The following is a 27,680-nucleotide window of genomic DNA, read 5'->3' as shown; positions in this document are numbered from 1 at the left end:
GAGGGTGTCTCCATTTCTCGACGTCCAGTGAGCCACCAAGGAAGTGGGCGGAAAGGGGGCTCAGCGCCCAGCCTCTCTGTACCTCTAGTTCCAGACGCACGGCGGGGTTTGTCATGAAGTTTTATTGGCACACGGCCGCACTCACTCTCCTGCATATGGTCTGTGGCAGGGGCGAATCCCAGTAGCAGAGACTCTACGGCCTGCCAAGCCCAAATTATTTACTCCCTGCCCCTTTACAGGGAAGGCTGGCCAGCACCTACTCTCGCAGGCACAGGGATGGTGCCTTGGTTAGGAGCACAGACCCTGGAGCCAGTCAGCTTGGCCCCGCGCTTGCTGTGTGACCTTGAGCGAGATACGTAACCTGTCTGGACCCTGGTTCCTCAGGCATAAGTGGCACAGTAGGTGGGCACAAAGGTGCTCGGAGGGGTCTGGGTAAAGCACAGGAACAGAGCGTGGCTTCTGGAAAGCGCTGGTACAGTGTGGCATCCCAGCCCCGTCCCTGTCTCAGCGAGGGGTGGTTGGGCGGGGGCTGGGCCTGGCTCCCTGTGGGAACTCGGATCTACAGGGGCCTGCCTTCCTGGGGAGCGAGATTCAGGAAGGTTCTCTGACCCTGGGATTCCCGCCGGCACACCCTGAGCCTGCTGGCCCCGTGTTTGTCCCTGGTGTTCTGGCCCCTGATCCCCTGGCATCGGAGCCTCCGCCGGACACCCCGCAGTGTAGCCGGTGGGAGGCCAGCCCGCAGTGCCGGGCCGGGGCCAAGAGCAGGTGGACACATTTGTGGCATGATGAATACTCCTGAGTCCTGGTGTTTCCCGCGCACTCCTCTGTTCAGACCCTGCCCTGGGAGAGCCTCTCCAGAGAAAATGGCCCGGGGAGGGGGCCTCTTCCCAGCTCTGTCGCCCGATCATATTACTACAGGGCAGAAACCCCAGCTCCGCTGACCTCTGTTGGCAGGAACCCAGCACAGCCTCCTGGCCAACAGCCCTCCCTGTGGTCACCCCCACTTAAATCATCATGGCAGCCTGCTAAGCCCTCTCCCGCTTCCTGTCCCCTACCTCTCTAGGCCCTGTGCACCTAGCCCCTCAGTATGCTGCCGGCGTGACAAGGGCAGATTGGTTTTATCGGTGGGTTTCTGGAGGCAGGGCACAGAGTTCCTCCTGCCGCTTCCATGGCTCTACCCAGTGATGGCTGGATAGAGGGGGGACTAGAGAGGACAGTGCTGGCCTTTGCGTCTACTAGGAGATTTCTTGGCGGACAGAGGCACCCCCGTGTGTGTGTGTGTGTGTGTGTGTGTGTGTGTGTGGAGGGGTGGGTACCTAATCGCCACTGCTGGGGCCAGGCGCCAGACCTCTTTCCTGGGAGGAGAAGCTCTCTCCCAGGACCACCCCCCATCCCGGGGAGCCGACCAGGGGACGGGGTGCATGTTAGCTCTGCCCCATCCGGGCTGGGGCGACCCTGGGCAGTGAGTGAGTGGGAGCCCCATGTGCTGTCCTCTGGCAGGGATAGACAGAGTGCCGCCCCACCGCTGTCCCAAGGGCCCGTCCTGGTGAGAGGGCAGAGGCAGAGCAGGAGAAGGGGAAAGGCTTGTGAGCTGGCACTGTGGGGCTGGAGGGCTGATGAATGAGGGGTATGGGTCATGCAGGGTCTTCCAAGAGCTTGGATTTCTGAGTCTTTTAAATACACAGAAGAATATGGTCTAGCTTTTTTTTTTTTTTTTTTTTTTGATTTGTCAAATATTTATCGAGCCCTTCCTGTGTGCTGGGGACTGGTCTGCGGGGTGGCATGGCCATGACTCTCCCAAGAGGCAGGCTCCAGGGCCGTGTTGCCTCTGCCACGATGGGACAGGTCAGGTCACCCCCGGCCCGGCTTCCCTGGACGCAGCCAAGCTTCCCTTGGCCACAGGTCTTCGTGGTTGCCTGCCCGGCGCCGGGTTGCAGGGGGCGCCTCGGGCGACTGGTCGGGTTGCCAGGCTGCTTCGGAAACAGAGGCCCTCCTTGGTCGGCTTGCTGTCACCCTGGCGCCGCCGACAGATTGCCTTTATCTCCTGCCCCAGGAGGGACGTGGGTGCGGGCACCGTGCCAGCGTCCCTTCCTGGGACCCACTTACGGGAGCGCTCGGGAGCACCTTCTCGGGGGTTCTCAACGGTGCTGTGCGGTCGCGAGCCTGTGGCGGTGGCCTGCCAGTATGCTCCTCTCTCCGGCCTGGGGGCGGGGGCGGGCTGCGCCTTCCTCCCAGGAGGGGGGCCCGGGCTGCGGAGGGCTGTGGCCCCGGGAGCCCGCCAGGGCCCAGGTCCGGCGCTCAGACCGCGCGGGGAGGGCCGGGCACACCCACAGGCCCTTCGCGTCTGCGCGCATGCGCCGGGAGCGTTGTTCCTTTGCTGTGGAGATAAAAACAAAGCACTTGAAAGCGTACAGTTCAGTGGCATCTTGTGGAGTCACAGTATTGTGTAACCACCCCCTCTGTCTGGTTCCAGAACATTTGCATCACCCCAAAAGGAAACCTTGAATCCATTAAGCGGCCCCTCCCCGTTCTCCCTCCTCCCAGCCCCGGACAGCCACCAGTTTGCTTTCTGCCTCTGTGCATTAGCCGGTGCTGGACGGGTCATAAGGTGGAACCACGTGCGTGTGACCTTTTGTGTCTGGCTTCTTCCAGTCACCACCGTACCTCATCTGTGCTGCAGCCGCGTCCGGATTTCATTTGGTGGTGGTGGTTCTTAAGCTGGTTTTTTTTTTTGTTTTTTTTTTTTGTAATCGCTGCACTCAGCGTGGGGCTCGGACCCACGACCCCAAGATCGAGAGCTGCTCTCTTCTGACTGAGCCCTCCAGGCGGCCCGGACTTCATTCCTTTTTATGGGCGACCAACCCTTCGGTGCGTGGATCTGTGTGTCCATCCGTCAGCCGACGGACGTCTGAGTGGTTTCTCCTTTTTGGTTCTTGTGCAGAGTACTGCTTCGAATATTTGCATACAGGTATTCGTGTGACTCCTTCTCTCGGTTCGTCTGCGCACATACCCCAGAGTGGGATGGCTGAGTCAAATGGCAATTTTATGTTTAACTTTTTGAAGAACCACTAGCTTCTTTCCCACGGTGGCTGCACCATTTCATGTTCCCACGTCCCTCACAGGGTGTGAGGGTTCCAATTTTTCCACATCCTTGCCAACACTTGTAATTTTCCCCTCTCTGTTTTAAGTCATAGCCGTCCTGGTGGGTGTGAAGCGATGTCTGCTGGTGGGTTGATGTGTGCGTCCCTGATGACTCCTGGTTTGAGCGTCTTCTCACGTGCTTGTTAGCCAGTCCTGTATCTTCTTTGGAGAAATGTCCGTTCAGGTCCTTTGCCCATTTTTTAACTGTGGTGTTTATCTTCTGGCTGAACGCATTCTTTATATATTCAGGACACCATCCGTATCAGGTATATGATTTTTTTTTTTAAAGATTTTATTTATTTATTTGACAGAGACAGAGACAGCCAGCGAGAGAGGGCACACAAGCAGGGGGAGTGAGAGAGGAAGAAGCAGGCTCCCAGCGGAGGAGCCTCATGTGGGGCTCGATCCCAGGGATCCAGGATCACTCCCTGAGCGGAAGGCAGACGCTCAACCACTGAGCCACCCAGGTGGCCCTGGGTATATGATTTGTAAATGGTTTCTTCCATTCTGTAGGTAGTCTTCACTTTCTTTCTTTCTTTCTTTCTTTCTTTCTTTCTTTCTTTCTTTCTTTCTTTTTTTTTAAAAAAGATTTTATTTATTTATTTTGACAGAGAAAGAGAGAGCAGCAGCAGAGGGAGAGGGAGAAGCGAGCTCCCTGCTGAGCAGGGAGCTGATGTGGGACTCGATCCCAGGACCCTGGGATTTTGACCTGAACCGAAGGCAGACGCTCAACCAACTGAGCCACCCAGGCACCCTAGTCTTCACTTTCTTGATAGTGTCCTGGATGCACAAAGTTTTCAGTTCTGATGTTCGGTTTGTCTAGTTTTGCTTTTGATACTCTTGCTTTTAATGTCACCTCTAGGAATCTTTTGCCAAATCCAAGTTCAGGAAGATTTACCCCTCTGTCTCCTTCTAGAAGTTTTATAGTTTCTAGCTCATGTATTTAGGTCATTGATCTAGTGGAGTCAGGCTTTATATATGGTGTGAGGTAGGGGTCCAGCTTCATTCTCTTGCATGTCAACATCCAGTTGTCCATGTATCATTTGTTAAGATGATTTTCTCCCCACTGAATGCCCTTGGCACCCTTACTGAATGTCTGGTGCGCCTGGCTGCCTTAGTCAGTGGAGCATGTGACTCTTGATCTCGGTCGGGGTTGTGAGTTTGGGCCCCACATTGGGTGTAGAGATTACTTTAAAAAAATAAACTTGGGGCGCCTGGGTGGCACAGCGGTTAAGCGTCTGCCTTCGGCTCAGGGCGTGATCTCGGCGTTATGGGATCGAGCCCCACGTCAGGCTCCTCCGCTATGAGCCTGCTTCTTCCTCTCCCACTCCCCCTGCTTGTGTTCCCTCTCTCGCTGGCTGTCTCTATCTCTGTAGAATAAATAAATAAATAAATCTTTAAAAAAATAAACTTAAGGGGTACCTTTGTTCTTATTCAAAATGGTTTTGGCCTTCTGGAGGGACTGGGACACTTTGCCACATTCGCGCTAGTGCTACTCTCTACACGTACAGTGTGCATTATCTATCTGATGAGCTCAAAGGCACGTTGCAGACATCACGAGAATTCAGTCTCGGTGCTTCCCCACTTCTTAGAAGAATGAGGGCATTATTCTACAGAACCACATGCTGTTGTCACGCCCGTGTCATTTCAAGTTATCACATCTGTGGCCCACATTCACGTTCCCCCCATCATCCTCTAGAGCTTGTGAAAAGGTTTTCATTAGGCTCCAGTTGGGTCACCCTTGGCATTTGATGGTCACGTCTCTTTAGTCTTCCTCAGTCTGGAATAGTTACAGCAGTTTTTGTCTTTCCTGGCATTGCTGCTTTGAGGAGACCAGGCAGGTTGTCTTGCCGACTTCCCCATGATCTGGCGCCATCACAAGGGGACCAGGGTGAACATTTTGGCCAAGAATACGACACAGATGCCCTGTCTGTCCTGCTGCACCACCCAGGACCTCAGTGGTGTATCGGTTTGTCCTGTTCTGGTACTGCTGAGTTTCACCGTGTGGCTGGGTGGGTGGGGGGCACACACCTGTTGAACGAAGGTGCAGGAATAGTGATGGTGGCAGCTTGTGGATGGTGGCAGGCCCTGTGCCTGCCCCACCATTAGCCCCATTGACAGATGAGTAAACTGAGGCTCAGAGAGGCGAAGTGACCTGCCCAAGTCGCACAGTGAGCGGTGCAGGTGGGGCATGAGCCCAGGCCATCTGGCTCCAGTGGCCACGCTCGTAATCACGGCATCACATCAATACAAGAGGGAAAAGGCTCAGGTGAAGGAAACAGAGGCACCTCGGGGAATTCTTTCTTGACCCCCACCCACCCCCGCTCAGGGGTGAGGGCCGACCATTCCCCATGTAACAGAGCAGAATTGGTGAATTAATGCCAGACTCCCTCAGAGGGGCCCGGGGACTCATCTCAGTGCCACCGGATGACCAGAGGCCTGGGCCCCGGGAGGTGCTCCGTGAGGGAAGGTGCTGGCAGGGGTGGCCCCGGGCCAGGATGTCCTGCTTGGGCACACGGCGCCTGGCCACCCCTCACCTTACCCTCAGCCTTGGTCGCTCCGTGGACAGCCCTCCTGGCCACTGGCCACGCTTTGTCTCTGAGTCCCTGCTGTCTGCTCGGCCATCCCCTCTTCCTCGGCCTTGGCTGTGCGGGCAGGGCACACGTGGCAGGTGCTTCCAGGTTGGGCTGTAGGGTACCCCCGAAGAAGCCCAGGGCCGTGCGGAGCGGGAGGTGGGGGGGCAGGGACACGACTTGCACCAAGCTGGCCGATGGGGAGCCTTGCTCGGCCGGCGCTGGGACCTGTGGCTCATGCTCGCCTCTCTCCTCCCGCAGACGAAGATGTGTGTGTGTTTAAGTGCTCGGTGTCCCGAGAGACGGAGTGCAGCCGCGTGGGCAAGCAGTCCTTCATCATCACCCTGGGCTGCAACAGTGTCCTCATCCAGTTCGCCACACCGAACGGTACGTGACCCTTCCGTGCTGGCGGCGCTTGGCCAGAGAGCGGGGAGCCAGGCTTCTTAGGCCGTGAGCCATGGCTGGAGGGGGCCCTGGAGCCCGCTGCCCAGCCCTCCCTCCCAGGGAGCCGCCACAGATGATTCCCACGCGGAGATATGTCCGTGGGAAGAGTACGTTCTTGCCACCTGGAACACTGCCCCAGTCCTTCCCTTGCCGAATCCTCTGGGTCCTTCTGGGCTCAGCTCATACATCCGTTCCTTCTAGAGCCCTATCCTGACCACCTGGCTGCACCCCAGGCCTCACGGAGGAGCCTGTCGGGGGGGGGGGGTGTCGGGCCTGGCCCCCCTAGCAGCAGAGGAGGGGGGCAAGACAAGATCCTGAGCCGCGCGGAGCTCTGTTCTGAGCGCGCAGAGAAGCGCGGGAGGGTTCTAGCATAGCCGTTTCGGGCTCCAGGTGGACGCACGCAGCTCCTGAGGAGGGCTTGTCGAGCTCCAGGCCACTGCTGGTGGCTCGTGGGGGTCAGCAGGGAGGGGGCGGGGCACCTGGGGCTGGAGAGCATGTGAAGGTGCAGCGGCCCGGCCTGGTCACCGCCACCAGCGTCCGGGAGCGCCCTCCGCTGTCCTGGTGTCCCCGGCGGAGGAGGAGGCGGGGTGGGGTGTGTGGAGACAGCAGCCGGGTGACCGGGTGACCGACCACGTCCCCGCAGAGGCGCTCTCTCCTTCCTGAACATCAACAACCCAAGTCCGCCTTCAAAACCGGCGCTGGGGTGCGCGCTGTGTGTCGGTCTGAACCCTGCCGGCCTGGTTCTACTCTGAATATTTAGAGTAGACTTTTTTCCCTCTTAATTCTATCAGTTTTTTTTTTAAATCGAGGTAAAGTACCCGTAACAAAAATGTACCACTTTAACCCTTTTTGAGTGTAGAGCGCGGGGCCTCACGTGCGCTCACGCTCTTGTGCAGTCGGCCCCACTGCACACCTCCCAGACTTCCTCAGCTTCCCAGACTGCGTATTTGCGGTTTTCGGAGGCTTGCCTTAGAAATACTGTTCTCCTTTGAGAACACTATGTTAAAATACACATAACAAACTTTACACTTGTCACTTTCTGAGCGTGCGCTTCCGGGCTATTAAATACCTTTATGTTGTTATTCAGCCTCCGCCCCCGCCCCCCCCCCCCATCCATCCCACAGAGACCCTGCCGTGAGCCTCTGGGGTGGCTCGCAGTTATCTGGCTGGGGCAGACCCGCGCGCCTAGAGCTTGGCTTGGCGGGTATGCGCCCTCCCAAGGCTTCGGCCAAGCTGCCCTTCGGCCAGGCTCGTCCCTGTCGGCCGCACAGAGTGTACTCGCCCCAGCGTGCAGGACACCGGCCTTCTTGTGCCTGCCACCGAGTGGCGGGTTTGGCTGTCCTTATTCAATTTCAACACAGTGTTTGGGGAAAAAGAAATTGGCAAAAAAGAGTGCTTAAAGTAGAAGAGTCGGGGTGTGCACTTAGACTGCCCCCCTAGATGCCCATGTATGACCTGGCTTCCCCCTTCTAGATTTCTGTTCCTTTTATAACATCCTGAAAACCTGTCGGGGCCACACCCTGGAGCGGTCTGTGTTCAGCGAGCGCACAGAGGAGTCCTCTGCCGTGCAGTATTTCCAGGTGGGTACTCGTCACCCCCTGGCCAGGCTGTTGCCACTGGGTGGCCCCTGGGAGGCCGTACAGCACAGGGCAGGCCCACCCGGGTTCTCGTTCCGGCTCTGCCCCTAGCCACGGAACCTTGGGCAGGTGTCCTTCGCTTGCTGGGCCTATTTCCTCATCTGTGAAACGGAGATGCCAGGGCCTGCCTAGGAGGGTTGCTGGAAGAATGTGAGTGCAGGTGGAGCTCAGGCCCATGGGCGTTCTGAGTAACAATAGCACGGTTATACCGAACCCGTGCTGCAGGTCAGGCACTGGTCTAAGCGCTTTGACACGTACAGAGGCACTTGATCCTCCCAACAACCCTAGGAGGTAAGTACTATTATTGTCCCCATTTTACAGATGAGAAAACTGAGGCTCAGAGAGGTTAAGTGACTTGCTCCAAGTCACACAGCTATTATGCAACAGAGCCAAGATGGGAAGCCAGGTCTGCCTGATGCCAAAGCCTGTGCCCCGTCCCAGGTGCCACGCTGCCTCCCGCTCGCCTGTTGTCTTACAGAGAGACCCCGCAGCACCTCACCTGCCTGGCGCTCTGAGTTCTAGGGTTCTGTTTGATCAACAACTCTGCTTCGTTGGGGACCCTAAGATGGGGCAGGCGGCCCCCCATCCCAGAATCCGTCCCGTGGCAAATTTTGACTTCTGGGTGGCGTCCAGGTCCGAGCAGCATCCAGCTGCATACTTTGGCCATGGTGACGGTGGTGGTGTCCCTCCTGGGGGCTGCCTCTGGCGTCCCGCTCCCTTTCCTGGAGCAGCCGGCAGCTGCCAGTGGGACCCGGCTGGGCAAAGGGGGTGCAGCCTCCTGAAGGAGTTTCGTGCTCCAGGTGGGCCCTCCTCTGTCGCAGGGCCGGCCGGGGCCTCTGCCGTCTGTGCTGCCGCGTGCCCTGTGCCATTGGCCTGTCTCTGTTCCAGTTCTATGGCTACCTGTCCCAGCAGCAGAACATGATGCAGGACTATGTGCGGACGGGCACCTACCAGCGCGCGATCCTGCAGAACCACACAGACTTCAAGGACAAGGTGAGCGGGCCTGGCAGCCGCCAGCTGGGCCCCGCATCCCCCGCCCCACTCCCCCCTTCCCTTGGGCTCCACGCCTCTGCGCCGTGTCCTCGGCTCTAGTTACATTTTTCTTTGTTCATTGATTTGATCTTTAAGTTTTTTCATATTACAAAAGCAAACTCTACTTTTTGTAAAAACCCAGGTTGTATACTGTAGGCATGAAAAAGCCTCTCTCAGTTACCTCCAAACCCGCCCCTGCCACCAGTAAGGGTTTTTCCAGATTTTTCCCCATGCATCTACCAGTGTATGCATTTTAGCGTTAGTTAACTAATTAAATGATTTACAAAATAGGATCTTATTCTGTAAATTCTTCCTGCAAAATACTTTTCCCCACATAATACTATGTCTTGGGACGTGGATGTAAGTATGTGGCTGCATTGTAATTTATCTAGTTATTTTCCTAGTTGCTTTAAAAATCTTTTTACTATTACCAAGTAGTAAATACTCATGATTAAAAAGAAAGAGGGGCGCCTGGCGGGCTCAGTCAGTAGAACATGTGATTCTCAATCTCAGGGTCATGAGTTCAAGCCCCACATTGGGCCTAGAGCTTACTTTAAAATAATAATAGTAATAATAATAATAATAATAATAATAATAATAATAATAATAATAAAAAGAGCAGTCCAGAGTATATATGATCAAAGGTGAAAGTTTATTCTCTTCTCTTCTGTGGGCCTGGGACTCATTTCCCCTTTTGAACCAAATGGGAGCGTGTTTTTCTCCACATATCCCGGAGGCACTCCACGTGGTCCCTCCTCCGGCACCTTGGTCGCGGCCCCGCAGACACCAAGCCCGAGCCCTGGGGCCCGAGCCGCAGCCCAGCGTCCTGCCCTTGCTCTTGGGCGCTGGTGTGAGCCACGTTGCAATAGCACTGGAAATTGGGAAGCGCACCCCCCTTTGGCGACATCCCTCCCAGCTCTCCCGGTGTGGAGACCCATTGCCTGATTCCTCCAGAGCTCTGAGAAGCACGCCAGGCCCTCTCCCCAGCTGTCCCAGCGCCCCGACTGGGCTCCCCCGCTGGGCTTGCTGCTGCCCCCAGAGCGGTTCTCCCCGAAAGCTCACACATGGCACCACTGAAATGCTTTCTTGATTCGGCTCCTAAGCAAGCAGTCCAACCCAGGATTGGGACGGCCTACCACACGCAAGCCTAGACTCTTCGACGATGGGGCCAGCGTCCCTAGTGGGTGGTGGGCAGCTTCCCCGCACCAGCTGAGCTGCGGCCAGCTTCTCTGGGCAGCTGTCAGCATGCAGCCCGGAGATCCTGCCACCGACCCCCCAGCACCCCCTCCCTGGGCTCCTTCCCTCCCGGCTAGGGCTGCTGAAGCCCTGGAAGGACACCTTTTAGCTTCTGCGGAGTGTCACAACCCTTGGCCCGGCAGGTCAAGAGATCTGCGCTTGGGCCAAGTGGAGCTTTCCCTGGGCGCTCCTCTCAGGTTGCCGGGATGCCCTGTGGGGCCTGGGGTCAGGGGTCAGGGGCCGCCCACTTCCTGCGCAGTGTGTAGGCTGGCTGGTCGGCTCTGAGCCTTAGCAGTCCTGCGGCAGGACTCAGAGGTGTCCTCGGTGAGTGCTCATTCCCAGAGAAGCTACAGGCATGCTCGTGACCGCCTGGTGTCCACCGTGCTGCGTAGACCGATCACAGCCCAAACCCTTCCTTTTTGAATCCGGCCTGAGAGTGTCATGGTCTTAACATCCTAGCAGTCTTTGGGAATCCTAGCCTGTCACCCTCGGATCCAAACTAGGGGCTCCCACGTGCTCCAGGTGGCTCTCAGAAACCAGCCCTGGGCGCAGCTGGCCTGGGTTGCGGGGAAGTGGGCCGTGGGGCCCAGAGCACGCTCGGCAGGAGGCTCTGGCGGAGTGAGCGCCTCGGACAGGCACGTCCCTTACGATCAGCATCACTTCACTAGAGCCTTGTTTTCACTGCCCCTCCTACTCCAGATTGTTCTCGATGTCGGCTGTGGCTCTGGGATCCTCTCATTTTTCGCTGCCCAAGCTGGAGCGAGGAAGATCTACGCGGTGGAGGCCAGCACCATGGCCCAGCACGCAGAGGTCAGCAGCTCACAGGGACCCCAGCCTGTCCTCATCCTCGAGCCCTGTGCCTGTTCCAGCCCGGGGAAGCCAGCCCTGCTGGGGGACGTGACCCCCGGATCCAGGGGGCCTGGGCACGCTGCCTGCCTATTTTGGTTTCTTGTGTCCAGAACCTACTGGTTGAGGGAGGGAGGGGCTGGACCTGAGGTGGCGTGTCCTCCACGACGGGGTCGGGGCCTGTCTGGTGTCTTCAGGGGCTGGACAGCCTCCTGGTTCAGGGCGTGGATTGTACAGGTGAGCGGCCTCCCTCTGAGCCCCGCCCCCCACGTTTGTGAAATGTGGGCAACAACAGGGTTTCATTTTCTTTTTTTCCTTTTCGTGCACTGAAACCTTCATTCACAACGTTCAGAACCTAAAAGCCACAAAGGGTCAACTGCAGATGTCGCCCCCCCCAGCTCCCTGCTGCCCGGGCCCCCCGCGCGGGAGCCCGAGAGACCTGTGCGGAAGCTCTCTGCAGGGCCCCGGGTCCGAGCGCATGCGCGCCCCCCTCCGATACAGCCCCCCACACGCTGCAGTGCTCTTTCCCCAAACAGCCGGCTACGGTCTGCGTCCCCACAGAAAGAGCTTCCTCACCCTGAGTGGCTACAGGGCATCGCATCCCTTTGCCCCAGGGGGACCGTTGTTTGTTTAGATGCGGTTAGGCTGCTGTTGACCTTTGGGCCACTTGGTGGTCTTTGCAGTACAAACCCCTCCTGCACCGAATCCCCGACACACGTGTCCCCTCTTGCGTGCGGTTACGTCTGTAGGACACGTTCTTAGCACTGGAATCACTGGGTCGGAGGATGCGTCCGAGTTGAACTTTGGCGACTGTAGCAAAGCCTGCTTGTCGTGTCTGCTCCCATCAGTTGTCCTCAAAGGGTAGAGGTGACCTCAGGGCACTGGGGAGCTGCAGGAGGAAAGGCCCGGAGAGAGGGCTGGGGCCGCGGTGAGCTCCCGCCGGGCCGTGGCTGGTAATGGCCGTGGCCAGGATGCCAACAGGGGAGGCAGGGGACTGGCAGGCGTGCGTGGGTTGAAGCCGTCCCCTGAGAGGAGGGGTCTGTGATGACCCATGGTGTAGCTGGGTGGAGGGGTCCCCGTGACGCCTCTGGAACCCCCACCCGCCCACAGGTCTTGGTGAAGAGTAACAACCTCACTGAGCGCATCGTGGTCATCCCCGGGAAGGTGGAGGAAGTCTCGCTCCCTGAGCAGGTGGACATCATCATCTCGGAGCCCATGGGCTACATGCTCTTCAATGAGCGCATGCTCGAGAGCTACCTCCATGCCAAGAAGTACCTGAGGCCCGGGGGTGAGTGTCCCTGTTGGTGCAGGCGGCGGCCCCTGGCCGCTGCTCGCTTGGTACGGTCGTGGTTCTGGTCCCTGCTTGCCTGTGTTGGCAGCCTGGGGGGCCGGGGGCATCTGGGCCTTTAGCCCCGAACCCCGCCCCGCCTCAGCTGGCTGCGGCTTCAAGGGTCCTGGGCCAGGGGGCTGCCTCTGCCGTCTTGTGCCCTGGTGTCGTGGGGACAGCGTCTAGCTGGGCGTGCGGCTTGTGGTAGGTGCAGAAGGTGTTCATTCTGTGGTGGGCACCTTCCCGGGGAGTCCGCCTTCTGTCTTCATTCCTGGGACTTTGGCCCTCATGCTAGCTTCACAGGCCCCTGAGCTCCTCCAAGCCGGGGAGCTGAAGGAGGGAGTTCGTGTGTGTATGAGGGCGGGCTGGGGGTTCTTGAGGATCAGGGAGCACTGTCTGTGTTGGGAAGGTGTGCCCTCTGTGGCCGCCTCTGTCACTGTGCCTGCCTCTCTGTGCACCTGGGTCATTAGCTGTTCGGATCTACTTACCTGGGTCATTGGGGGCCTGTGCATGGGGGCCTTGGACATCTGCTGGCATGTCCCATTTCTGGGCTTGCTTCGGGGTTTGTATATGTGTCTCGAGTATTTCTGTACAAGCATTGTGTGTGTGTGTGTGTGTGTGTGTGTGTATGTGTGTGCGCGTGCGCACATGCGTGCATGTGGCCTAGGAGGACCCTGCCCAGGGAAGAACATACGAAGCTCGTGGACTGGCGGCAGCCCCTATGGGGGCCAGGGGATGGGTGGTTCCGTGGGGAAGCACCCACTTTGGTCCTCTGGCCTCCCTGGATCTGGGCTGCAGGGACTGGCCTCAGGCTCCGTTCCTGGAGGTAGGACGTGGCCAGCACGTCCCACAGCTGTGGCGTGTGTCACGGGTGTGCATGTGGAAAGCCAGGCTGCCTGTGGGTTGTCCTGGACCCGCCCTCCTCCCTTTCTGTCCCGGAGGTGGGCTGAGCCGGCTGCGGGTGGTGCCCCAGCAGAGGGGGCTCCTCCTCGGACATCAGCACCAATGGAAGCCCGGCCCCGGCGGTGGCTGCGTGACACTCACGCAGCCGTCAGTGGCCCACCTAAGATCCTGCCCCCAGCCTGCATGCGTGCCTTCACCCCGTCCCCGGATGCGCTTTGGGGGATTGAAGGGAATCCTCACCCCAGCCAAATACCTTGAGGTGCCTTCAGAACAGGGGCACTTTCCCATGATGCCCTAGGGGGCTAGCAGTCTTCTGGCCAGACGGCCTGGAGTGTGGCCTCTGAGCCTGAGTTGAGTATCTCCCCTCCCCCATCCCAGTGGCTTTAGCTGAGCCTTCTAGCTGGAAGAGAGGGCAGATTCCTGCCTCAGGGCCCCCCTCTCCTGCAGAGAAGGAGGGAGGGAGGCCCACATCTGGAGACCAGGTGACCTGGGGCCCTAGACTACCCGAGTTGGGTGGGGCCTCCTGAGTCCTGGCGCTCTCTGCCTCTGGCTCAGCCTCATCAGTCCGTTCACTGAATCACACAGAGGGAGGACCCTGCCCTCGCGCCCCTTCCCATTCCAGGCCGTGTGCCAGACCAGGGCAGCCAGGTGGCCTACCCTGTTTGCCAGAGCTTGGGATTCAGCTAGATCCCCCACCTAGCCTCTGGCCTCATCTGAGGTCCTGACAGTGTAGCCAAGGGCTCACCTTCGCCTTCTCCAGAGAGCTTTGCTTCACTTTCCCTGGCCGCGCCTCTGTCTGTGGACAACAGCACCTGAGAGACACTGCCTGGCTGACTGAGCACAGGGACCCGGAGGCCTGGCTGCACCCCAGGCATCACTTGCTTGCCCCCGAGGCTTTGGCAGGTGCCTTCCCACCTCCCAGCCCTAGTAATGGAACAGAAGGACAGGACTTCCTGCCTCCCTGGCTGGCTTTACAAGTTTAATGAGTCAATGCATGTCAAGTGTTCATCTTGGCTGGTGGCAAAGAAGGTGCTTAGTACAACTCTGTGTTGCACGAACGCACACGTGAATGAAAGAGAGGCTGGGAAGTCCCAGGCTTGGGGGTCCTGGGGCCATTTGGAAGCTCTGCCAGGCCCTTTGGGATGTTCCACCCTGACACCAGCACCCCTCCCTGCCCCCCACTCCCAGGAAACATGTTCCCCACCATTGGTGACGTCCATCTTGCACCCTTCACGGATGAACAGCTCTACATGGAGCAGTTCACCAAGGCCAACTTCTGGTGAGTGTGACCTGGGTGTCCTGCCTTCTAAGGGACAGCCCGCTTCTCTTTTTCTCCTCATCCTCAGTAGGACCTGAAAGACTTGGGCTGAATGAGGGCCAGCTGGGAGAAAAGGCAGCCTGCTCCACCTGTCTTTCCTGCTGCTGGTGACCTTGCTGTGGGGGATGGGGGCTTTCTGCAGGTACCAGCCATCCTTCCATGGAGTGGACCTGTCAGCCCTCCGAGGCGCTGCGGTGGACGAGTATTTCCGGCAGCCTGTGGTGGTAAGTGGGGGACCCAAGGCACTATTGCAGTTAGCACTGGGTATGGCCCTCCTCTGGGGTGATAAGAGGGTCTTTCCTGTCAGGCCTTGTGCAAGTTGTGCAGCCCTAAGAAAGCCACTGTCCCCACTGAGTTCTTGCTTTGGCTGCTACACAGAACTCCCATATAGGGATGTTGGGAAGAGTGTGGCAATGTGTGTGGAGTGTTTTATACACAGTAAGCATGCAGTACATGCAAACTGCTATTAGATTGATTCTTGGTGAACTGATTTTGATTGATTTTAATTGAGATTTTTGAACTGATACAGACCTATGGTTCAAAAAATTTTAAAAATACATAAAACTGAAGAGCCTATAGGCAAATGGTATTTTTTGTATATCTTTTTGGAAGTTTTATACCTCAGTGTACATATACAAATATATATATGTACACACAAATACATCCATACGTATATAACCTTATTTCCTCTCAAAATATAGCATAATCAACATACTCTTTTTCTTCTCTATGATCAGAGAACATACACTGTATGATTTCAGTCCTTTGAAATTTGTTGAGAGTGCTTTATGCACACTTACGTGATCTCTTTTGCTTAATGTTCTGTGTGCACTTGAGAAAAATGTATATTTATCGCTTATTGAGTACAGTGTTATAGTGTCAGTTAGGTCATGCTAGTTAATCATGTTGGTCAGATCTTGTCTATCTACTAATGTTTTGGGTGGGGGGTAGGTTCTGCTTTTCCTATCACTGATTGTAGATTTCCCATTCCTGATTTTTTGCTTTATATTTTTTGGCACTATGTTATTAGGTGCATACAGGTTTAGGATTATTGTATGTTCCTCTTTGATCCTTTTGTCATTATAAAAAAAAAATGTTCCTTTTTTTCTCTCAAATAGTTCTAGTTGCCCTAAAGTCCCCCACTTTTCTTTTTTTTTTCCCTGATAGTTGATCAGCTACTCTGGCTTTCTTTTGGTTAATCTTTGTACAATAGATGTTTTTCCATCTTTCTACTTTCAACCTTTCTGTATCCTTATTACTTAAGGTTTGATTCATGTAAGCAGCATGTATTTGGGATTTGTTTTTTTAACCAGATCGACATTTTTTTGGTCTTTTGATTACAACATTGAGACCATTTTACATTTGATGTAATTACTGGTCTTTATGGGTATAAATTTATCATCTTTATGGGGATAAATTTATGGGTATAAATTTATCATCTTTTAAAAATTTTTATTCTGAATATTTCTTTTAAATTGTTTTGTTGTCTTGTTTCAATAAGGTATATATTGTTTTGCCCCACTTGATGTTTTTCACTAGTTTTGGGGAGACTCTTGGGCATTGTCTCTTTAAACAGTACCTCTGCCCCATTCTCCTTCTCTTCCTAGTACCTTTTGTCTCAGATGATTCTTACACTCTCTTCTGCATTTTCCATCTTTTTTTCTCTGATTGCTTCACTTTCGTATTTCATACAGATCCATCTTCCAGTTCTAGTCTTCTCTTTGCTCTTTAAGCTGATTTTCTAATTCTTAATTTCAGTTCTAGGAGCTCATTTTGCTTATTTCTTATTTCAGTTCTCTGAAATTCTTCATTTTTTCTACCTTTTTTCCTCGTATATACTGTAAGTTTCTGGTCACTTTTAATATGTAGGTAAGTATTACGTGTATTTCTGTTTTTAGTCTCCTCGCTTAGTCTTTGGTTCTCACCCTTTGGTTCTGTCTCGTAGTGTACGTGGTTATTGGATGCCAGAATGAAATATGGAGGCTACGGATGATGCTTTTCCTCCCAAGGATTTGTTTTTCTTCAGACAGTTAGCCATATAGATAGATCACATTGGTCCTATCAGGCATTTGACATAGAGGCTGCTTTTCAGATGTGACTTTGCTGGGCTATTTCTTGGCTTTCCTGTAAGGCAGTGGTTTTTAAGCATTTTGGTCTCAGGTGACCCGTTTACATTCTTAAAAATGGAGGATCCCAAAGAGCTTTTGTTAGTGTTTCAGCAATTTATATAGTTTCAGTATCTCTTGGTATTAAAAATTAAGCCCAAGATGGGACACCTGGGTGGTTCAGTCAGTTGAGTGTCTGACTCTCGATCTCACCTCAGGTTCTTAATCTCAGGATCATGAGTTCAAGGCCTACGTTGAGCTCCACGCTGGATGTGGAGCATACTTAAAAAAAAAAAATTAAGCCCAAGAAATTAAAAAATATATTTATTTTAAAATAAGCCCATTACATATATGTTAACATAAATAGTATTTTTAAGGGAAAAAAAACGATTTTCCAAGACTTTTCAGTGAGAACCCCAGTTGGCATTTTTTTTTCTTAAGATTTTTATTTATTAGAGACAGAGATAGCGAGAGAGAGCATGAGTGGGGAGGAGAGGGAAAAGCAGGCCCCCTGCTGAGCAGGAAGCCCAATGTGGGCCTTGATCCCAGAACTAAGGGATCATGACCTGAGCTGAAGGCAGATGCTTAACCGGGTGAGCCACCCAGGCGCCCCACAGTTGGCATTTTTAATTTGCAAATCCTTTAATGTCTGGTTTACTAGAAGACAGTTGGATTCTGCTTCTGTGTTCAATCAGTTGTGTTATCACAGGTGAGTGAACCAAAGAAAAAGGCAGAAAACATCTTAGTATTATCATGAAAATAGTTTTGACCTTGAGAGTGCTCTGGAAGGGACCACATTTGGGGAACTGCTGCTTCGGGGCCTCGCCTTCAGTGGTCTCAGTGCAAACCTGGTGGGTGCTTCACAGGGCTCCTCGTCCCAGCCTCCTAGCCCCAGTGCACAGCTGAACCTTTCCTTAGTTTTTCAGTGTCTTGTAAGTGGCTTTCTGCTTGATTTCTTTGCCTCTCCGCCCCACCCCACCCCACGTGCAGCTCAGGAGTGGGCACATGCCACAGAAACAGCACGCACAACGTCCACCTCATGTCTGCATTTTCCTTTTGTTTCGTTTCTTGATCTCTTGACTCCTAGCTGCCTTGGTGACCTGGAGCCCCCATTTTGCTTTCCCCGTCCAGGGAGGCCGCCCGAAGGGCCTTCCCCAAGGGGAGAGGCAGAGGCGGAGAAACGTCTCTTTGGGATCTTGGCTCCCAAAGATGTGGCTGCTGCGGGTGCTCTAGTACTTTCAAACTAGGCTTTTTTTTTTTTTCCTCACATAGTTCTTCACAGGAGTGCTAGTCTGACATAAAGCCTCCGTCATACCTGGGTGTGGACGCCCGCACACAGTTCTCCAACTTGCTTTCTAACTCAGCAGTTTATCTCAGAGATCCTTCCCCCATCTGTTCTTGACAAGCCTCTCGTTCTTTCTGTCTTTTATGGATGGGCCACTGGTGGTGTAATGAGATGGTTGCCAGAGTGTGTCTGATCACGTGTGAAAGCTTGTATACGCACACATGTATGTGTAGGTCGAACTCCCGGAAGGGGAACCGCCAAGTCTCTCATGTGTAGGAATGGTTATTTTGAGAGCTGTCACCTAATTGTTCTCCATGGTGGCGAACACTTCCTCCTCCCCCCAGCGTGTCTGAGAATGGCAAACTGGTTTTAGCCAAATGGCCTCAAAGCCGTGGCCAGACAGGGAGAGGCAGAGCTCTCCCCTTCGCAGCTGGCCCCTGTGCCGGAAGCCAAGTCACACTGTGGTCTCTCCCAGGACACATTTGACATCCGGATCCTGATGGCCAAGTCTGTCAAGTATACAGTGAACTTCTTAGAAGCCAAAGAAGGAGATTTGCACAGGTACCAGTCCCCATACCCCTCGTCCTGAGCCTGGCTCCTGCTGGGGTCTTGGGCCAGCACGGACTCCTTCAGCCTCTGCCCCAAGGCAGGCAGGCAGGGGCCCGGGGACACTGCACCCAGCCACATCCCTCTTCTCTTTCCCTGTGTGGCTTCCCCAGCAATCACTGCCCTTTGCCTTCCAGGATAGAAATCCCATTCAAGTTCCACATGCTGCATTCCGGGCTAGTTCACGGTCTGGCTTTCTGGTTTGACGTCGCCTTCATCGGCTCCATGTGAGTGCGAGAGCGCAGGGCAGGCTGCGTGCTCCTCCCTGCCCCGGTCCGAGGGGCTTCCCTGCAGTTGTGACCCCGAGGCCTGGCTGGGGGCTGGGAGGACAGGATAGGACTCCTCTAGGCAACCCGTCCCCCCAAAAGCAGTGAGAGGTCCCCTTTGAGCCAGAGACTGTTGTGGGAGGGGGTATTTATCCTGTTCTAGTGACTGTCCTTCATGGGACCTGGTCTCTGTCTCTTGGCACAGAGGGCAGGGTGAGTGGGCCCCTCATGGCTATGCTTGTATGGGTGTGTGTGTGGGGGGGGGTGTACATAGGCGTGTGACTGGGACGCCTGGGCAGCCAGCCTGTCTCAGCTCCAGGGCCCCAGGGGACCCATCAGAGATGTCTGGGGAGAGCTCAAGGTGCACAGGGTGGTGATTCCAGCCTGGTCAAGCGTGTGCCTGTCCTTGCTTGGCAGAATGACAGTGTGGCTGTCCACGGCCCCGACGGAGCCCCTGACCCACTGGTACCAGGTCCGCTGCCTGTTCCAGTCACCACTGTTCGCCAAGGCCGGAGACACGCTCTCAGGGACATGTCTGCTTATTGCCAATAAAAGGTGGGAGCTGCCACCTGGGGCTAGGGGAGGCAGGGGTCCGTCTCCCCAGCCAGCCAGCTCACAGCCGCCCTCCCCTGCCCTCTCTGCAGACAGAGCTATGACATCAGTATTGTGGCCCAGGTAGACCAGACAGGCTCCAAATCCAGTAACCTCCTGGATCTGAAAAACCCTTTCTTCAGGTACGATGGGCCGGCAGCCTGAACAGGGGGGCGGGGGGGTGGGGTGCCCCTCCTGGCCCGCAGCCTCTCAGCCCTGCCCACTGGTCTGTCTGTGCTGCAGATACACAGGCACGACGCCCTCGCCCCCCGCCCGGCTCCCACTACACATCCCCCTCGGAGAATATGTGGAACACGGGCAGCACCTACAACCTCAGCAGTGGGATGGCTGTGGCTGGTGAGCGGCCCCATGAGGGTGGCACCGGGGCGCTCCCGGGGCCAAGCTGGGGCTCTTCTGCCCCGGACACGGCCTCCCACCCCCTGACCTCGCCCTCTCTGTGCACAGGGATGCCGACTGCCTACGACCTGAGCAGTGTTATTGCCGGCGGCTCCAGCGTGGGCCACAACAACCTGATTCCTTTAGGTGAGTGTCCCCCGGGGTCTGGGAGCGGCGGGGTGAGCGGCCACGGCTGCCTAGGGCTTGGGCTTTCTGCGCCACCGTCGTCGTCGTCATTACCTTCTCTTCCTGGGGCTCCCGGCGGAGGCCCCGTGTTCCGTTCCTCTCTGCCTCACTCTGCAGCCGCTGCGCCCACCCTCCCCACACCCTAGTGACAGAGCGTGGGCCGGGCTGGGGGCGGTGACGCCGTCTCCCTTCCTTCCTCCCTCCCTCTTGCTGCGCAGCCAACACGGGGATTGTCAATCACACCCACTCCCGGATGGGCTCCATAATGAGCACGGGGATTGTCCAAGGTAACGGTGGGCGGTGGGAGCGGGGTCCTGCGGGTGTGAGTGTGCGGACTCCCGGGCCACCCGGCTGCCCTCTCGCCTGCTCTCTCTCTCTCTGACTCTGCCGCGGGTCTGGGTGGGCGAGGGGGCAGAGCTGGCCCCCTCAGTGCCCGTGCCCCTCCCCACAGGGTCCTCCGGCGCCCAGGGCAGCAGCGGCGGCGGCTCCAGCGCCCACTACGCAGTCAACAGCCAATTCACCATGGGCGGCCCCGCCATCTCCATGGCCTCCCCCATGTCCATCCCGACCAACACCATGCACTACGGGAGCTAGGCCCCTCTGGCGTGGAACAGACTGACAGCACCAGGAAACCAAATGAAGACCCTGCCCACCCCCCCCTGCCTGGGCGGCTTTCACCCCTGTACCGGAGAAGCCCTAACACCCGGTCACGGCCCTCTTTGCTATGGGAACTTGGACACTTTTTTACACAACATTGCCGCCGCCGCCCCCACTCCACCGCCCACCCACATCTTGGCCCTGAGCGTGTGTCGCTGCCGTATTTTACACAAGATCATGTCGTGGGAGCCCTGTTTCCCCTTCCTGCCCTCCACCCTGACCTGGGTTTGACATCTTCTGTAACAGGCGTGTCCGGGCCTGACAGCTGCAGGCCTGGCGGGGAGGTGGCGGGGGGAGCAGCTGCCACCCCACCCGGTCCCTTGGCGCCTGCCCTCCTTGCCTGGCTCCAGTGGGAAGGCAGTCCTGACTGGGCGGGGCCTCCCCTTCAACTACCAGGCCTTGGTCACAATGGGCGTGACATGCTGCTTTTTTTAATTTTATTTTTTTACGAGAAGAACCAGTGTCAATCCACAGACCCTCTGAGAAACCAGGCCGGCCGGGCCGAGCCAGCAGCCCCTCTCCCCAACTCAGAGGCTCAGTGGTGAGGGGCAGCCCTGCCGAGTCTTCAGGACAGGGGTGGGGCCAGGCCTCTGGAGACCCGAGGCCCCCTCCCACCAAAGGGTTCACCTCACACTTGAATGTACAACCCACCCCGGCTGTCGGGAAGGCCCTCCGTCCTTGGCCCCTGCCTCTTGCTGCTGTCCTGTCCCTGAGCCCCTGCAGGTCCCCTCCCCCACCCCTGCCAAGAGTTAGAACAGGTGGCCCCATGGGCCCTGGGGCCTGGAGGGAGGGTCACTGTCAGCCGCTAGGGGCAGACATGAGAAACCTCAAGGATCGATCGTGGAAGGCGTCCTTTTTCCTTGTAGCTCACGTTAGTCCTGTGTATTTCCCTCAATATTTGTAGACGCTCCAGTCCCTATTACTATGATGGCATTTTGGTCCCTCCCCAGCCTGGGAAGGGGCCTTGCAGGGACCTCTGCCCCCTCCCCCCAAAACAAAACAAATAAACAAGGAAATGTATGTTTCAGCACAGGCAATTTTCTTCTACTTCTGCTCCCCCCGTTTCTAACACCTCTGAACACGGATGTGGTGGAGCTCAGGCTAGGCCCCGGGACCTGCTCCCTGGACACCCAGGAAGGGCAGGCACAGTTGAGGCTGGGGTGCCCCCTCTGCTCTCCCAACCGTCCCATCAGGGAAAGCAGAAGGCCTGGCAGGGAGCCCGGGGGCGACAGGCACCCTGGAAGCTCCCTGCTCAGCTGCCCCTTTCCCACCTTTATATAAATTCTCGGAATCACCTTTGCATAGAAAATAAAAGTGTTTGCTTTGTAAGAAAAGTCTGGAAAGTAGCAGAGTGATCTTGAGGTGTCAAGGGAGCCTTCAGTCATCGTCTGAGGGGCACGGCAGACAGAGGTGTCCCCTCACGTTGGGCCTGAAAGAGAGAGACTCCTGGGAGCAGCCCTGTGACTCTTGCCTCGGGGAGGCACGGCGGGAGAAGCCCTCAGTCACAGCGCGCAACGGCCCCTTACCTGCAGGCTCGGGCCTTCCTAGGTTGTCTTGGCCCCTGGCGTGAGTGGCAGCAGGACGTCTTGGGGCAGAGACGTGGCCTGGAGCGGAGGTGCCAGGTGCTCCAGAGGCAGCGGCTGGAAGAAGTAAAACTGAACCGAAGCCCTTGGGGTCAGTACGGGTGGTAGGGGTCAGTGAGCCCCTCCCCCCCCACCCCGAGGCCCAGCCACAACTGCCTGTACCTTACAGCCCACGGCCAGGAGGGCGTGGAGCAGCACGACAGTCAAGAGCAGCACGGCAGCCACCAAGCTGGTGTCCTCTCGGACGACAGGCCAGAGAGTGAACACCAGGCTAGCGGCCGACAGGGACAGGGCCAGCACCCCAAGGAGCCACTGCAGCCATGGGACAGGGATGAGCCACAGGACCTGGGGGCGACATGGGCGGCTGGCTACCAGGCCTTCCGCACGGCACCTGTTGCCCCCCTCCTGGGCCACACTTACCACGGTGGGGATGAAGACAAAGAGGGAGTAGCCGTAGACGCACACGGTCTCCAGGAAGGTGTAAGGCCCTACGCGCTCCCGGACACCCTTCCGCCACCGCAGGAAGCCCCACAGCGCCAGCGGCACCAACCAAACGTAGCAGTAGATGGTGATGCCTGCCACGGTCACTGTGGGGCACGGGCAAGGCAGGCCGTCACCCTCGGGGCTCCGCGGCACTCCCAGCTCGGGCAAGGGCTGGGTCTTGCCCACTTCACTTACCCTTGTGGAACTGGGGGCTGTAGTGGATAGAGGGGTCTCTCCTCTGGGCCAGCACCAGGGTCAGGTTGCCAGTGACGGCCAAGACGAAAGCCAGGGTGGCACAGATCCAGAAGGGGCCTGCGGGCAGGGCGTGGTGAGGAAGCCAGGGCTCCCAGGACAGGTGCCTTGTTCCATCTCAGCTGTGCTGTGACCCAAGCCTCCTCCTCAGCTCTGAGCTCCCTCCACCCCCACCTGACCCCTCCCCACAGCACCAGCGATGACCTGGGGTGGCTGAATCCAGTGCTGGCTCTCAGTCCCTCGGCTTTCCTGACCTCTCAGTAGCCTTTGCTGTAGCTGCTCTCTCACTCCTGGGAACACTCCCATGTGCTTTCTAGGACTTCATGCTTCCGGTTCTGTTAATTCCTCAACCTCTGTGACCCCCTGACCCCTTTAACAATGGGGACCCCGTCGGGGCACAGTCCTTAGCCATCCTCTCCATCTGTGTTCACCCCCTGCACGATCTTGTCCAGCATCAGGACTTTATGTTACCTCTAGCCCAATGTCTCCCAAATATCTCAAATCCGGTCTGTGTCCTGAACCACGGGCTCACGGTCCACATTTCCACGTGCACATCTAGTCCTCTCCAACTCCAGGCTCCCACCCTTGTGCTCTCCCTGCCCAGCCTTTCCAGTCAACAAATAACAGTCCCATCCTTCTAGCAGTCCCAACAGAAACCCCAGAGCCATCCTTGCCTCTCTCTCCTCCCACCCCACCTCTGGCGTGTCAGGAAGTCCCGTCGGCTGCACCTTTCGAGATCTAGTCCATGGTCCAACCACTGCTGTCCACCTGGGGCTGGGCCCCACCATCCCACACATGGACTGTGGCAGTCACTGCCTCCCTGGTCTCCTCACGTCTGCCCTTGTACCCCACAGTGGCCAGAGGAAAGCCTCGGAGCCCTTAACTAAGATTCCCTCTCACTGAGGCCTACGAGACAGGTGCAGTCTCTCCTGTCACTTCTGTGACTTCACGTAGCTTAGTACTCCAATGACAATACTGCCCCACCCCTGGACCTGTGCCCTCTTCTGGAATGTTCTTCCCCTAGATCTCCTCACCACCATCTCCAGCACCAATAAGGCCCATTCTCTCATTCTCCTCACAGGGTCCTTCCCTGTCCACCCCATGCAAAATGGCAACTCACATCCTCTAAACTGTTTGCTTTTCTTCTGAGCCCTGTTGCCCTTGGCAGCCTTTTATGCAATTGTCTCCCCAGACAGAATGTGTGTTTCCTACTCTCTGGGAGTGTCCCTGCCTTCTTCTCAGCTGGAATCCACGGCCCGCACATGGTCCACACGTGCTGAGTGAATTCTCAAGCTGAATGCACACCACCACTCACCATACAGGTCTGGCCGATTCCGCAGATGGTGCCGCACGAAGTTGTGGCCAGGCCGGGGCAGCAGTGAGCCTCGGATTCGGTCCAGGACCTGGAGACAAGGTGGGGCCCAGAATGGAAGTCTGCACGGAGCCCCTTAGCCCCCACAGAGGAAAGGGCCAAGCTCCTGCCCTGCACTTAGAGGCTCCTTCCTTGCTGACCTCCCATCTCCTCTGCCTGCCAGGGCTCAGATGTTCCCTCTGGGTTCTTGATGGGCTGGAGCCCCTTCCCCTGGCCAGTCTCAACAGCCCAGTGTGCGGCCACTCTGAAGGACTGTCCTGGGCCAATCATCTTTGTCTTTGCTTCTCCCTTCTCTTGGCTTGGCTGCCCTGAACAGCCTGTCATGCTGTGACATGTCTGGACTGTGAGGTGGGGGACAGTCAAGTCCTTGGCATCCTCCTGCCTACAGCTCTCTCCACTATGTCCCGTTCTGTGCCCCAGATTTATTCCGTCCCTGGCCTGGGGCCTCTGATCCACCTTCCTTGCACCACGTCTGCTAATTCCACTCATTCCTCTCCTGCTCTAAACCCATCTATGGCTTCCCAGCAGCCTCAGGATAAAACCCAAACTCCTCAGCACAGCATACGAGGCATTTGTGGTCTGGCTTCTGCATGCCTATCCGCCTCCCCTCACCCTCTCCAACCAGATCAAGTGACAGGTAGCTCCCGTGACAGTTCACACCTTCTCTCACCTTCAGCCCTCTGCATCTGCTGTTCCCTGTGCCTGTAATACCCGCTTCCCTTCACTCTGCCCAGCTGAGGATTCTTTCTTTTTTCCATCTCAGCACACTGCTCACCTCCTCCAGGAGGCCCTTCTCTAACCTGCCTGAGCGTGTGCGTCTGTGTTCCCGCACGCCCCGGTCCCACCATAAATCCTGACGGCGCACCACAGTTAGTCTGTGCAGCCTGGGTGGGAACTCGTGTTCCCCCACCTGGGCATCACCAGCACTCCGGTGTCCACGAAGGGCTCACTGATAGTGGCTGGAGCCCTGTGTGACTGCAAGCCCCATCCCCACCAGCTTCCCGGCTCTGACCTGGGAGGTGTCCACGTCAAAGAAACTCTGATAGTAGCCAAAGGTCCAGAATCCGGGCTGCTGCTTCTCCTCCTGCAGGAGCTGCACAGCATGGGCTTTCAGTGGCTGCCCTTACAGCCTGGGCAGTGGGTGGGGGCAGGGCTGGAGGCAGACAGGGCCTGGCCGGACTCACCGCAGTCCTGTCACTCTCTTCAGCCTCCTCCTCAGCTCCATAGCTACCCCCCGAGTCCACCGCCACGGCCACGTGCCCCTGTGGGGTCAGCTGATTGCTTCCACTGGTGGTGGCCGCATCTGGGGTCTCGGCCAGCAGATTAGAAGCTTCCTCGAACTCTGTCGAGAAGGAATATGGGACACAGGCATGTCTTGGGAGTCAAGACAATTTGGTTCCGCCCACGACTCAGGTGGGGGCCAAGACTCCAACTGGGGCCACCGAAGGGCCCAGCTTCCTCAATTCTGAGCAGCTGGAAGGTGTGTTCCCCCACTCCTAGTAAGGGCCTGCGAGTTAAAGCTGGTTCTGGGATGGGGTCAGGTCTGGACAGAGGCGCTGCTCGGAGACCTGAGCTCAGGCGGGGAGCGGGGTTCGAGTCCGCGATGGGTATCGTGCCTGGGTCGGGGCTAGGGCTCACAGCTGACGGGGATTCAGCCTGGCGGTCAGCTGGAAGCTGGGTAGGAGGCTCCGGCCGGCAGAGGGAGTAGGAGCTCGGGCCCGGTCGCCGCCGCACTCACCGTGGAAAGCCAGCTCATCGGCCGCTGCCATGGTCGCTCAGGGGCGTCACCGCATCCCGCTCTGAGGACAGAGGCCAATGACGCCCGTCCCCAACCCTACTCGGCCCCTCCCGAGGCCTCTCCCTCGGCCCCGAGCCCAGCTCGGCCGCTAGGGCACCGAGCCAGGGGTGAACTCGCCGCCCCCTCCCCACAGGTGCACCCCGCCCCCCTCACCTGAGGCTCCCGCAGCCGGCGTGGCCCAAGCTCTCTGCGCCTGCGCGGCCCGCCTCCCGGCCACAGCCGACCGCGCTCAGATGGGACAGCAACATCCGGCACCGGTCCGTTTTCTATCCTCTTCCGATGGAAAGCCACTTCCGGCACTGCTGACGCTTGCGCAGGAGACCCCCGGGCCTTTTTCTTCGCACCCCTAGCGTTTCTCTTCGGAAAAAGGACCGCCAAGCCGGAAGAGAATGGCGACGGCCGCTCTGAAGAGATTTTGGTCTCGAAACCGTGAGGAGTCTAGTGGCCCAGCGGCCGAGAAGCCGGGCGTGTGGACGCGGTTGGGTGAGTAGCGGCGGGAGGCGGCGGAGGGGTGGCCGCAGCGGCCTGCTCTCACCTGTTTGTTCTGCTTCTCTCCCCTCAGGCTGCTGGGCCCGCGTGCTGCTCCGAGACTACGCCGAGGCGTGCGGGGACGCGGCGGCGGCGGCGCGGGCTCGGCCCTGGCGGGCGGCCGTGTACGCGGGGCTGCTGGGCGGCGCGGCGGCCTGCTGCGCGCTGGCGCCGAGCGAGGCGGCCTTCGAGGAGGCGCTGCTCGACGCGTCGGGGACCCTCTTGCTGCTGGCCCCGGCCACGCGCAACCGCGCCTCCGAGGACTACGTGCAGCGGCTGCTCTGGCTGCGGGGGCGCGGCCGCCTCCGCCACGTGAACCTGGGCCTCTGCGCGCTCGTGTACGAGGCGCCCGTCGACGCCGAGGCCAGCCTCTACCAGGCTCGCTGCCGCTACCTGCAGCCCCGCTGGGCCGACTTCCCGGACCGGATCCTGGACGTGGGCTTCGTGGGCCGCTGGTGGGTGCTGGCCGCCCGGATGCGCGACTGCGACATCAACGACGAGGAGTTCCAACACCTGCCAGCCCATCTGCGCGTCGTCGGGCCGCATCAGCTGCATTCCGAGACCAACGAGCGGCTCTTTGAGGAGAAGTACAAGCCTGTCGTGCTCACCGATGATCAGGTGGACCAGGCGCTGTGGGAGGAGCAGGTCTTGCAGAAGGAGAAGAAGGACAGACTCGCTCTGAGTCAGGCCGACTCCCTAGTGCGGTCGGAGGTCCCCGGATGAGACCCAGGCCTGGGTCCGGATCGGCCCCGAGCCCTGGCGGACTGCCTGCCCGAGATGGCGCAGTCGGTGTGAGCGAGCCTCAAATGCAGAGTGACTTAAATAAATTATGTGCAGAGTGTTCGTTCCCTGGGTTTTCCCAGCCTTTTTGGCCACTCTCCTTCTGGTCTCGTTCCTTGTTAGCTGAAGCTAATTCAGAGTTGGCTTGGTCTGGGTCTAGGGTCTTGGTTGGTCTAGGAGTTGGGGGAGAGCAAAACGACAAGACCATGTAATGTTCATCACTGCCAGAGTTAGTAATGAGCCTCATACATACATAAGCCTTTTTCATTGCGCCTCGCACTCTCTCGACCAAGGTTAATCACATTTGTCAGGTGATTCCAAAGCTCTCCTAAGAC

At 57.3% G+C, this 27,680-nt stretch overlaps 3 protein-coding genes across 5 annotated transcripts in view; 2 read left to right on the top strand and 1 right to left on the bottom strand.

Moving 5' to 3' along the window:
• Positions 1-20,637, top strand: part of CARM1 (coactivator associated arginine methyltransferase 1) — a 39,135-nt gene extending 18,498 nt beyond the window's left edge. The window contains 16 exon segments of the mRNA XM_045774514.2: positions 5,976-6,101; positions 7,632-7,738; positions 8,684-8,788; positions 10,763-10,873; positions 12,020-12,197; positions 14,328-14,418; positions 14,600-14,681; positions 18,323-18,408; positions 18,591-18,680; positions 19,137-19,274; positions 19,364-19,453; positions 19,554-19,575; positions 19,577-19,667; positions 19,776-19,853; positions 20,111-20,179; positions 20,344-20,637. Coding sequence (XP_045630470.1) covers positions 5,976-6,101; positions 7,632-7,738; positions 8,684-8,788; positions 10,763-10,873; positions 12,020-12,197; positions 14,328-14,418; positions 14,600-14,681; positions 18,323-18,408; positions 18,591-18,680; positions 19,137-19,274; positions 19,364-19,453; positions 19,554-19,575; positions 19,577-19,667; positions 19,776-19,853; positions 20,111-20,179; positions 20,344-20,486 — 1,607 coding nt within the window. The 3' untranslated portion in view covers positions 20,487-20,637.
• A 335-nt stretch (positions 20,638-20,972) lies between these two features.
• Positions 20,973-26,314, bottom strand: YIPF2 (Yip1 domain family member 2). 3 transcript variants are annotated; one of them, XM_087867270.1, is made up of 10 exons: positions 26,191-26,314; positions 25,978-26,038; positions 25,424-25,581; positions 25,252-25,332; positions 24,183-24,270; positions 22,811-22,927; positions 22,553-22,719; positions 22,295-22,477; positions 22,076-22,204; positions 20,973-22,007 (listed from the first exon to the last, which is right to left on the bottom strand). In XM_087867270.1, the coding sequence occupies exons 2-9, from the start codon at positions 26,006-26,008 to the stop codon at positions 22,094-22,096; spliced, it is 936 nt and encodes a 311-aa protein (XP_087723396.1). In that variant the 5' UTR covers positions 26,009-26,038; positions 26,191-26,314; the 3' UTR covers positions 20,973-22,007; positions 22,076-22,093. The 3 variants fall into 3 exon arrangements, with proteins under 3 accessions (XP_087723396.1, XP_045630473.1, XP_045630474.1); XM_045774517.2 differs by having other exon boundaries at positions 20,973-21,995; XM_045774518.2 differs by having other exon boundaries at positions 20,973-21,978.
• A 56-nt stretch (positions 26,315-26,370) lies between these two features.
• Positions 26,371-27,408, top strand: TIMM29 (translocase of inner mitochondrial membrane 29). Its single transcript, XM_045774521.2, has 2 exons — positions 26,371-26,520; positions 26,600-27,408. The coding sequence occupies exons 1-2, from the start codon at positions 26,427-26,429 to the stop codon at positions 27,286-27,288; spliced, it is 783 nt and encodes a 260-aa protein (XP_045630477.2). The 5' UTR covers positions 26,371-26,426; the 3' UTR covers positions 27,289-27,408.
• Positions 27,409-27,680: the final 272 nt, after the last annotated feature.

Source organism: Ursus americanus, chromosome 14 (genome assembly GCF_024610735.1).
Source record: "Ursus americanus isolate L20-20 chromosome 14, mUrsAme1.1.p, whole genome shotgun sequence".
Lineage (NCBI taxonomy): Eukaryota > Metazoa > Chordata > Mammalia > Carnivora > Ursidae > Ursus > Ursus americanus.
The sequence above is the reverse complement of the archived record's forward strand: the minus strand, read 5'-3'. Positions and strand labels throughout refer to the sequence as shown.

Bases quoted from the DNA above. Each gene is read 5' to 3' on its own strand.
- YIPF2 (XM_087867270.1), bottom strand. From the start codon at position 26,008: ATGGCAGCGGCCGATGAGCTGGCTTTCCACG. The intron at 25,333-25,423 runs GTGAGTCCGGCC...CATGCTGTGCAG, and splicing joins AAGAGAGTGACAGGACTGCG to CTCCTGCAGGAGGAGAAGCA. The intron at 22,928-24,182 runs GTGAGTGGTGGT...CCCTGCCCGCAG, and splicing joins GAATCGGCCAGACCTGTATG to GCCCCTTCTGGATCTGTGCC.
- TIMM29 (XM_045774521.2), top strand. From the start codon at position 26,427: ATGGCGACGGCCGCTCTGAAGAGATTTTGGTCTCGAAACCGTGAGGAG. The intron at 26,521-26,599 runs GTGAGTAGCGGC...CTCTCCCCTCAG, and splicing joins GGGCGTGTGGACGCGGTTGG to GCTGCTGGGCCCGCGTGCTG.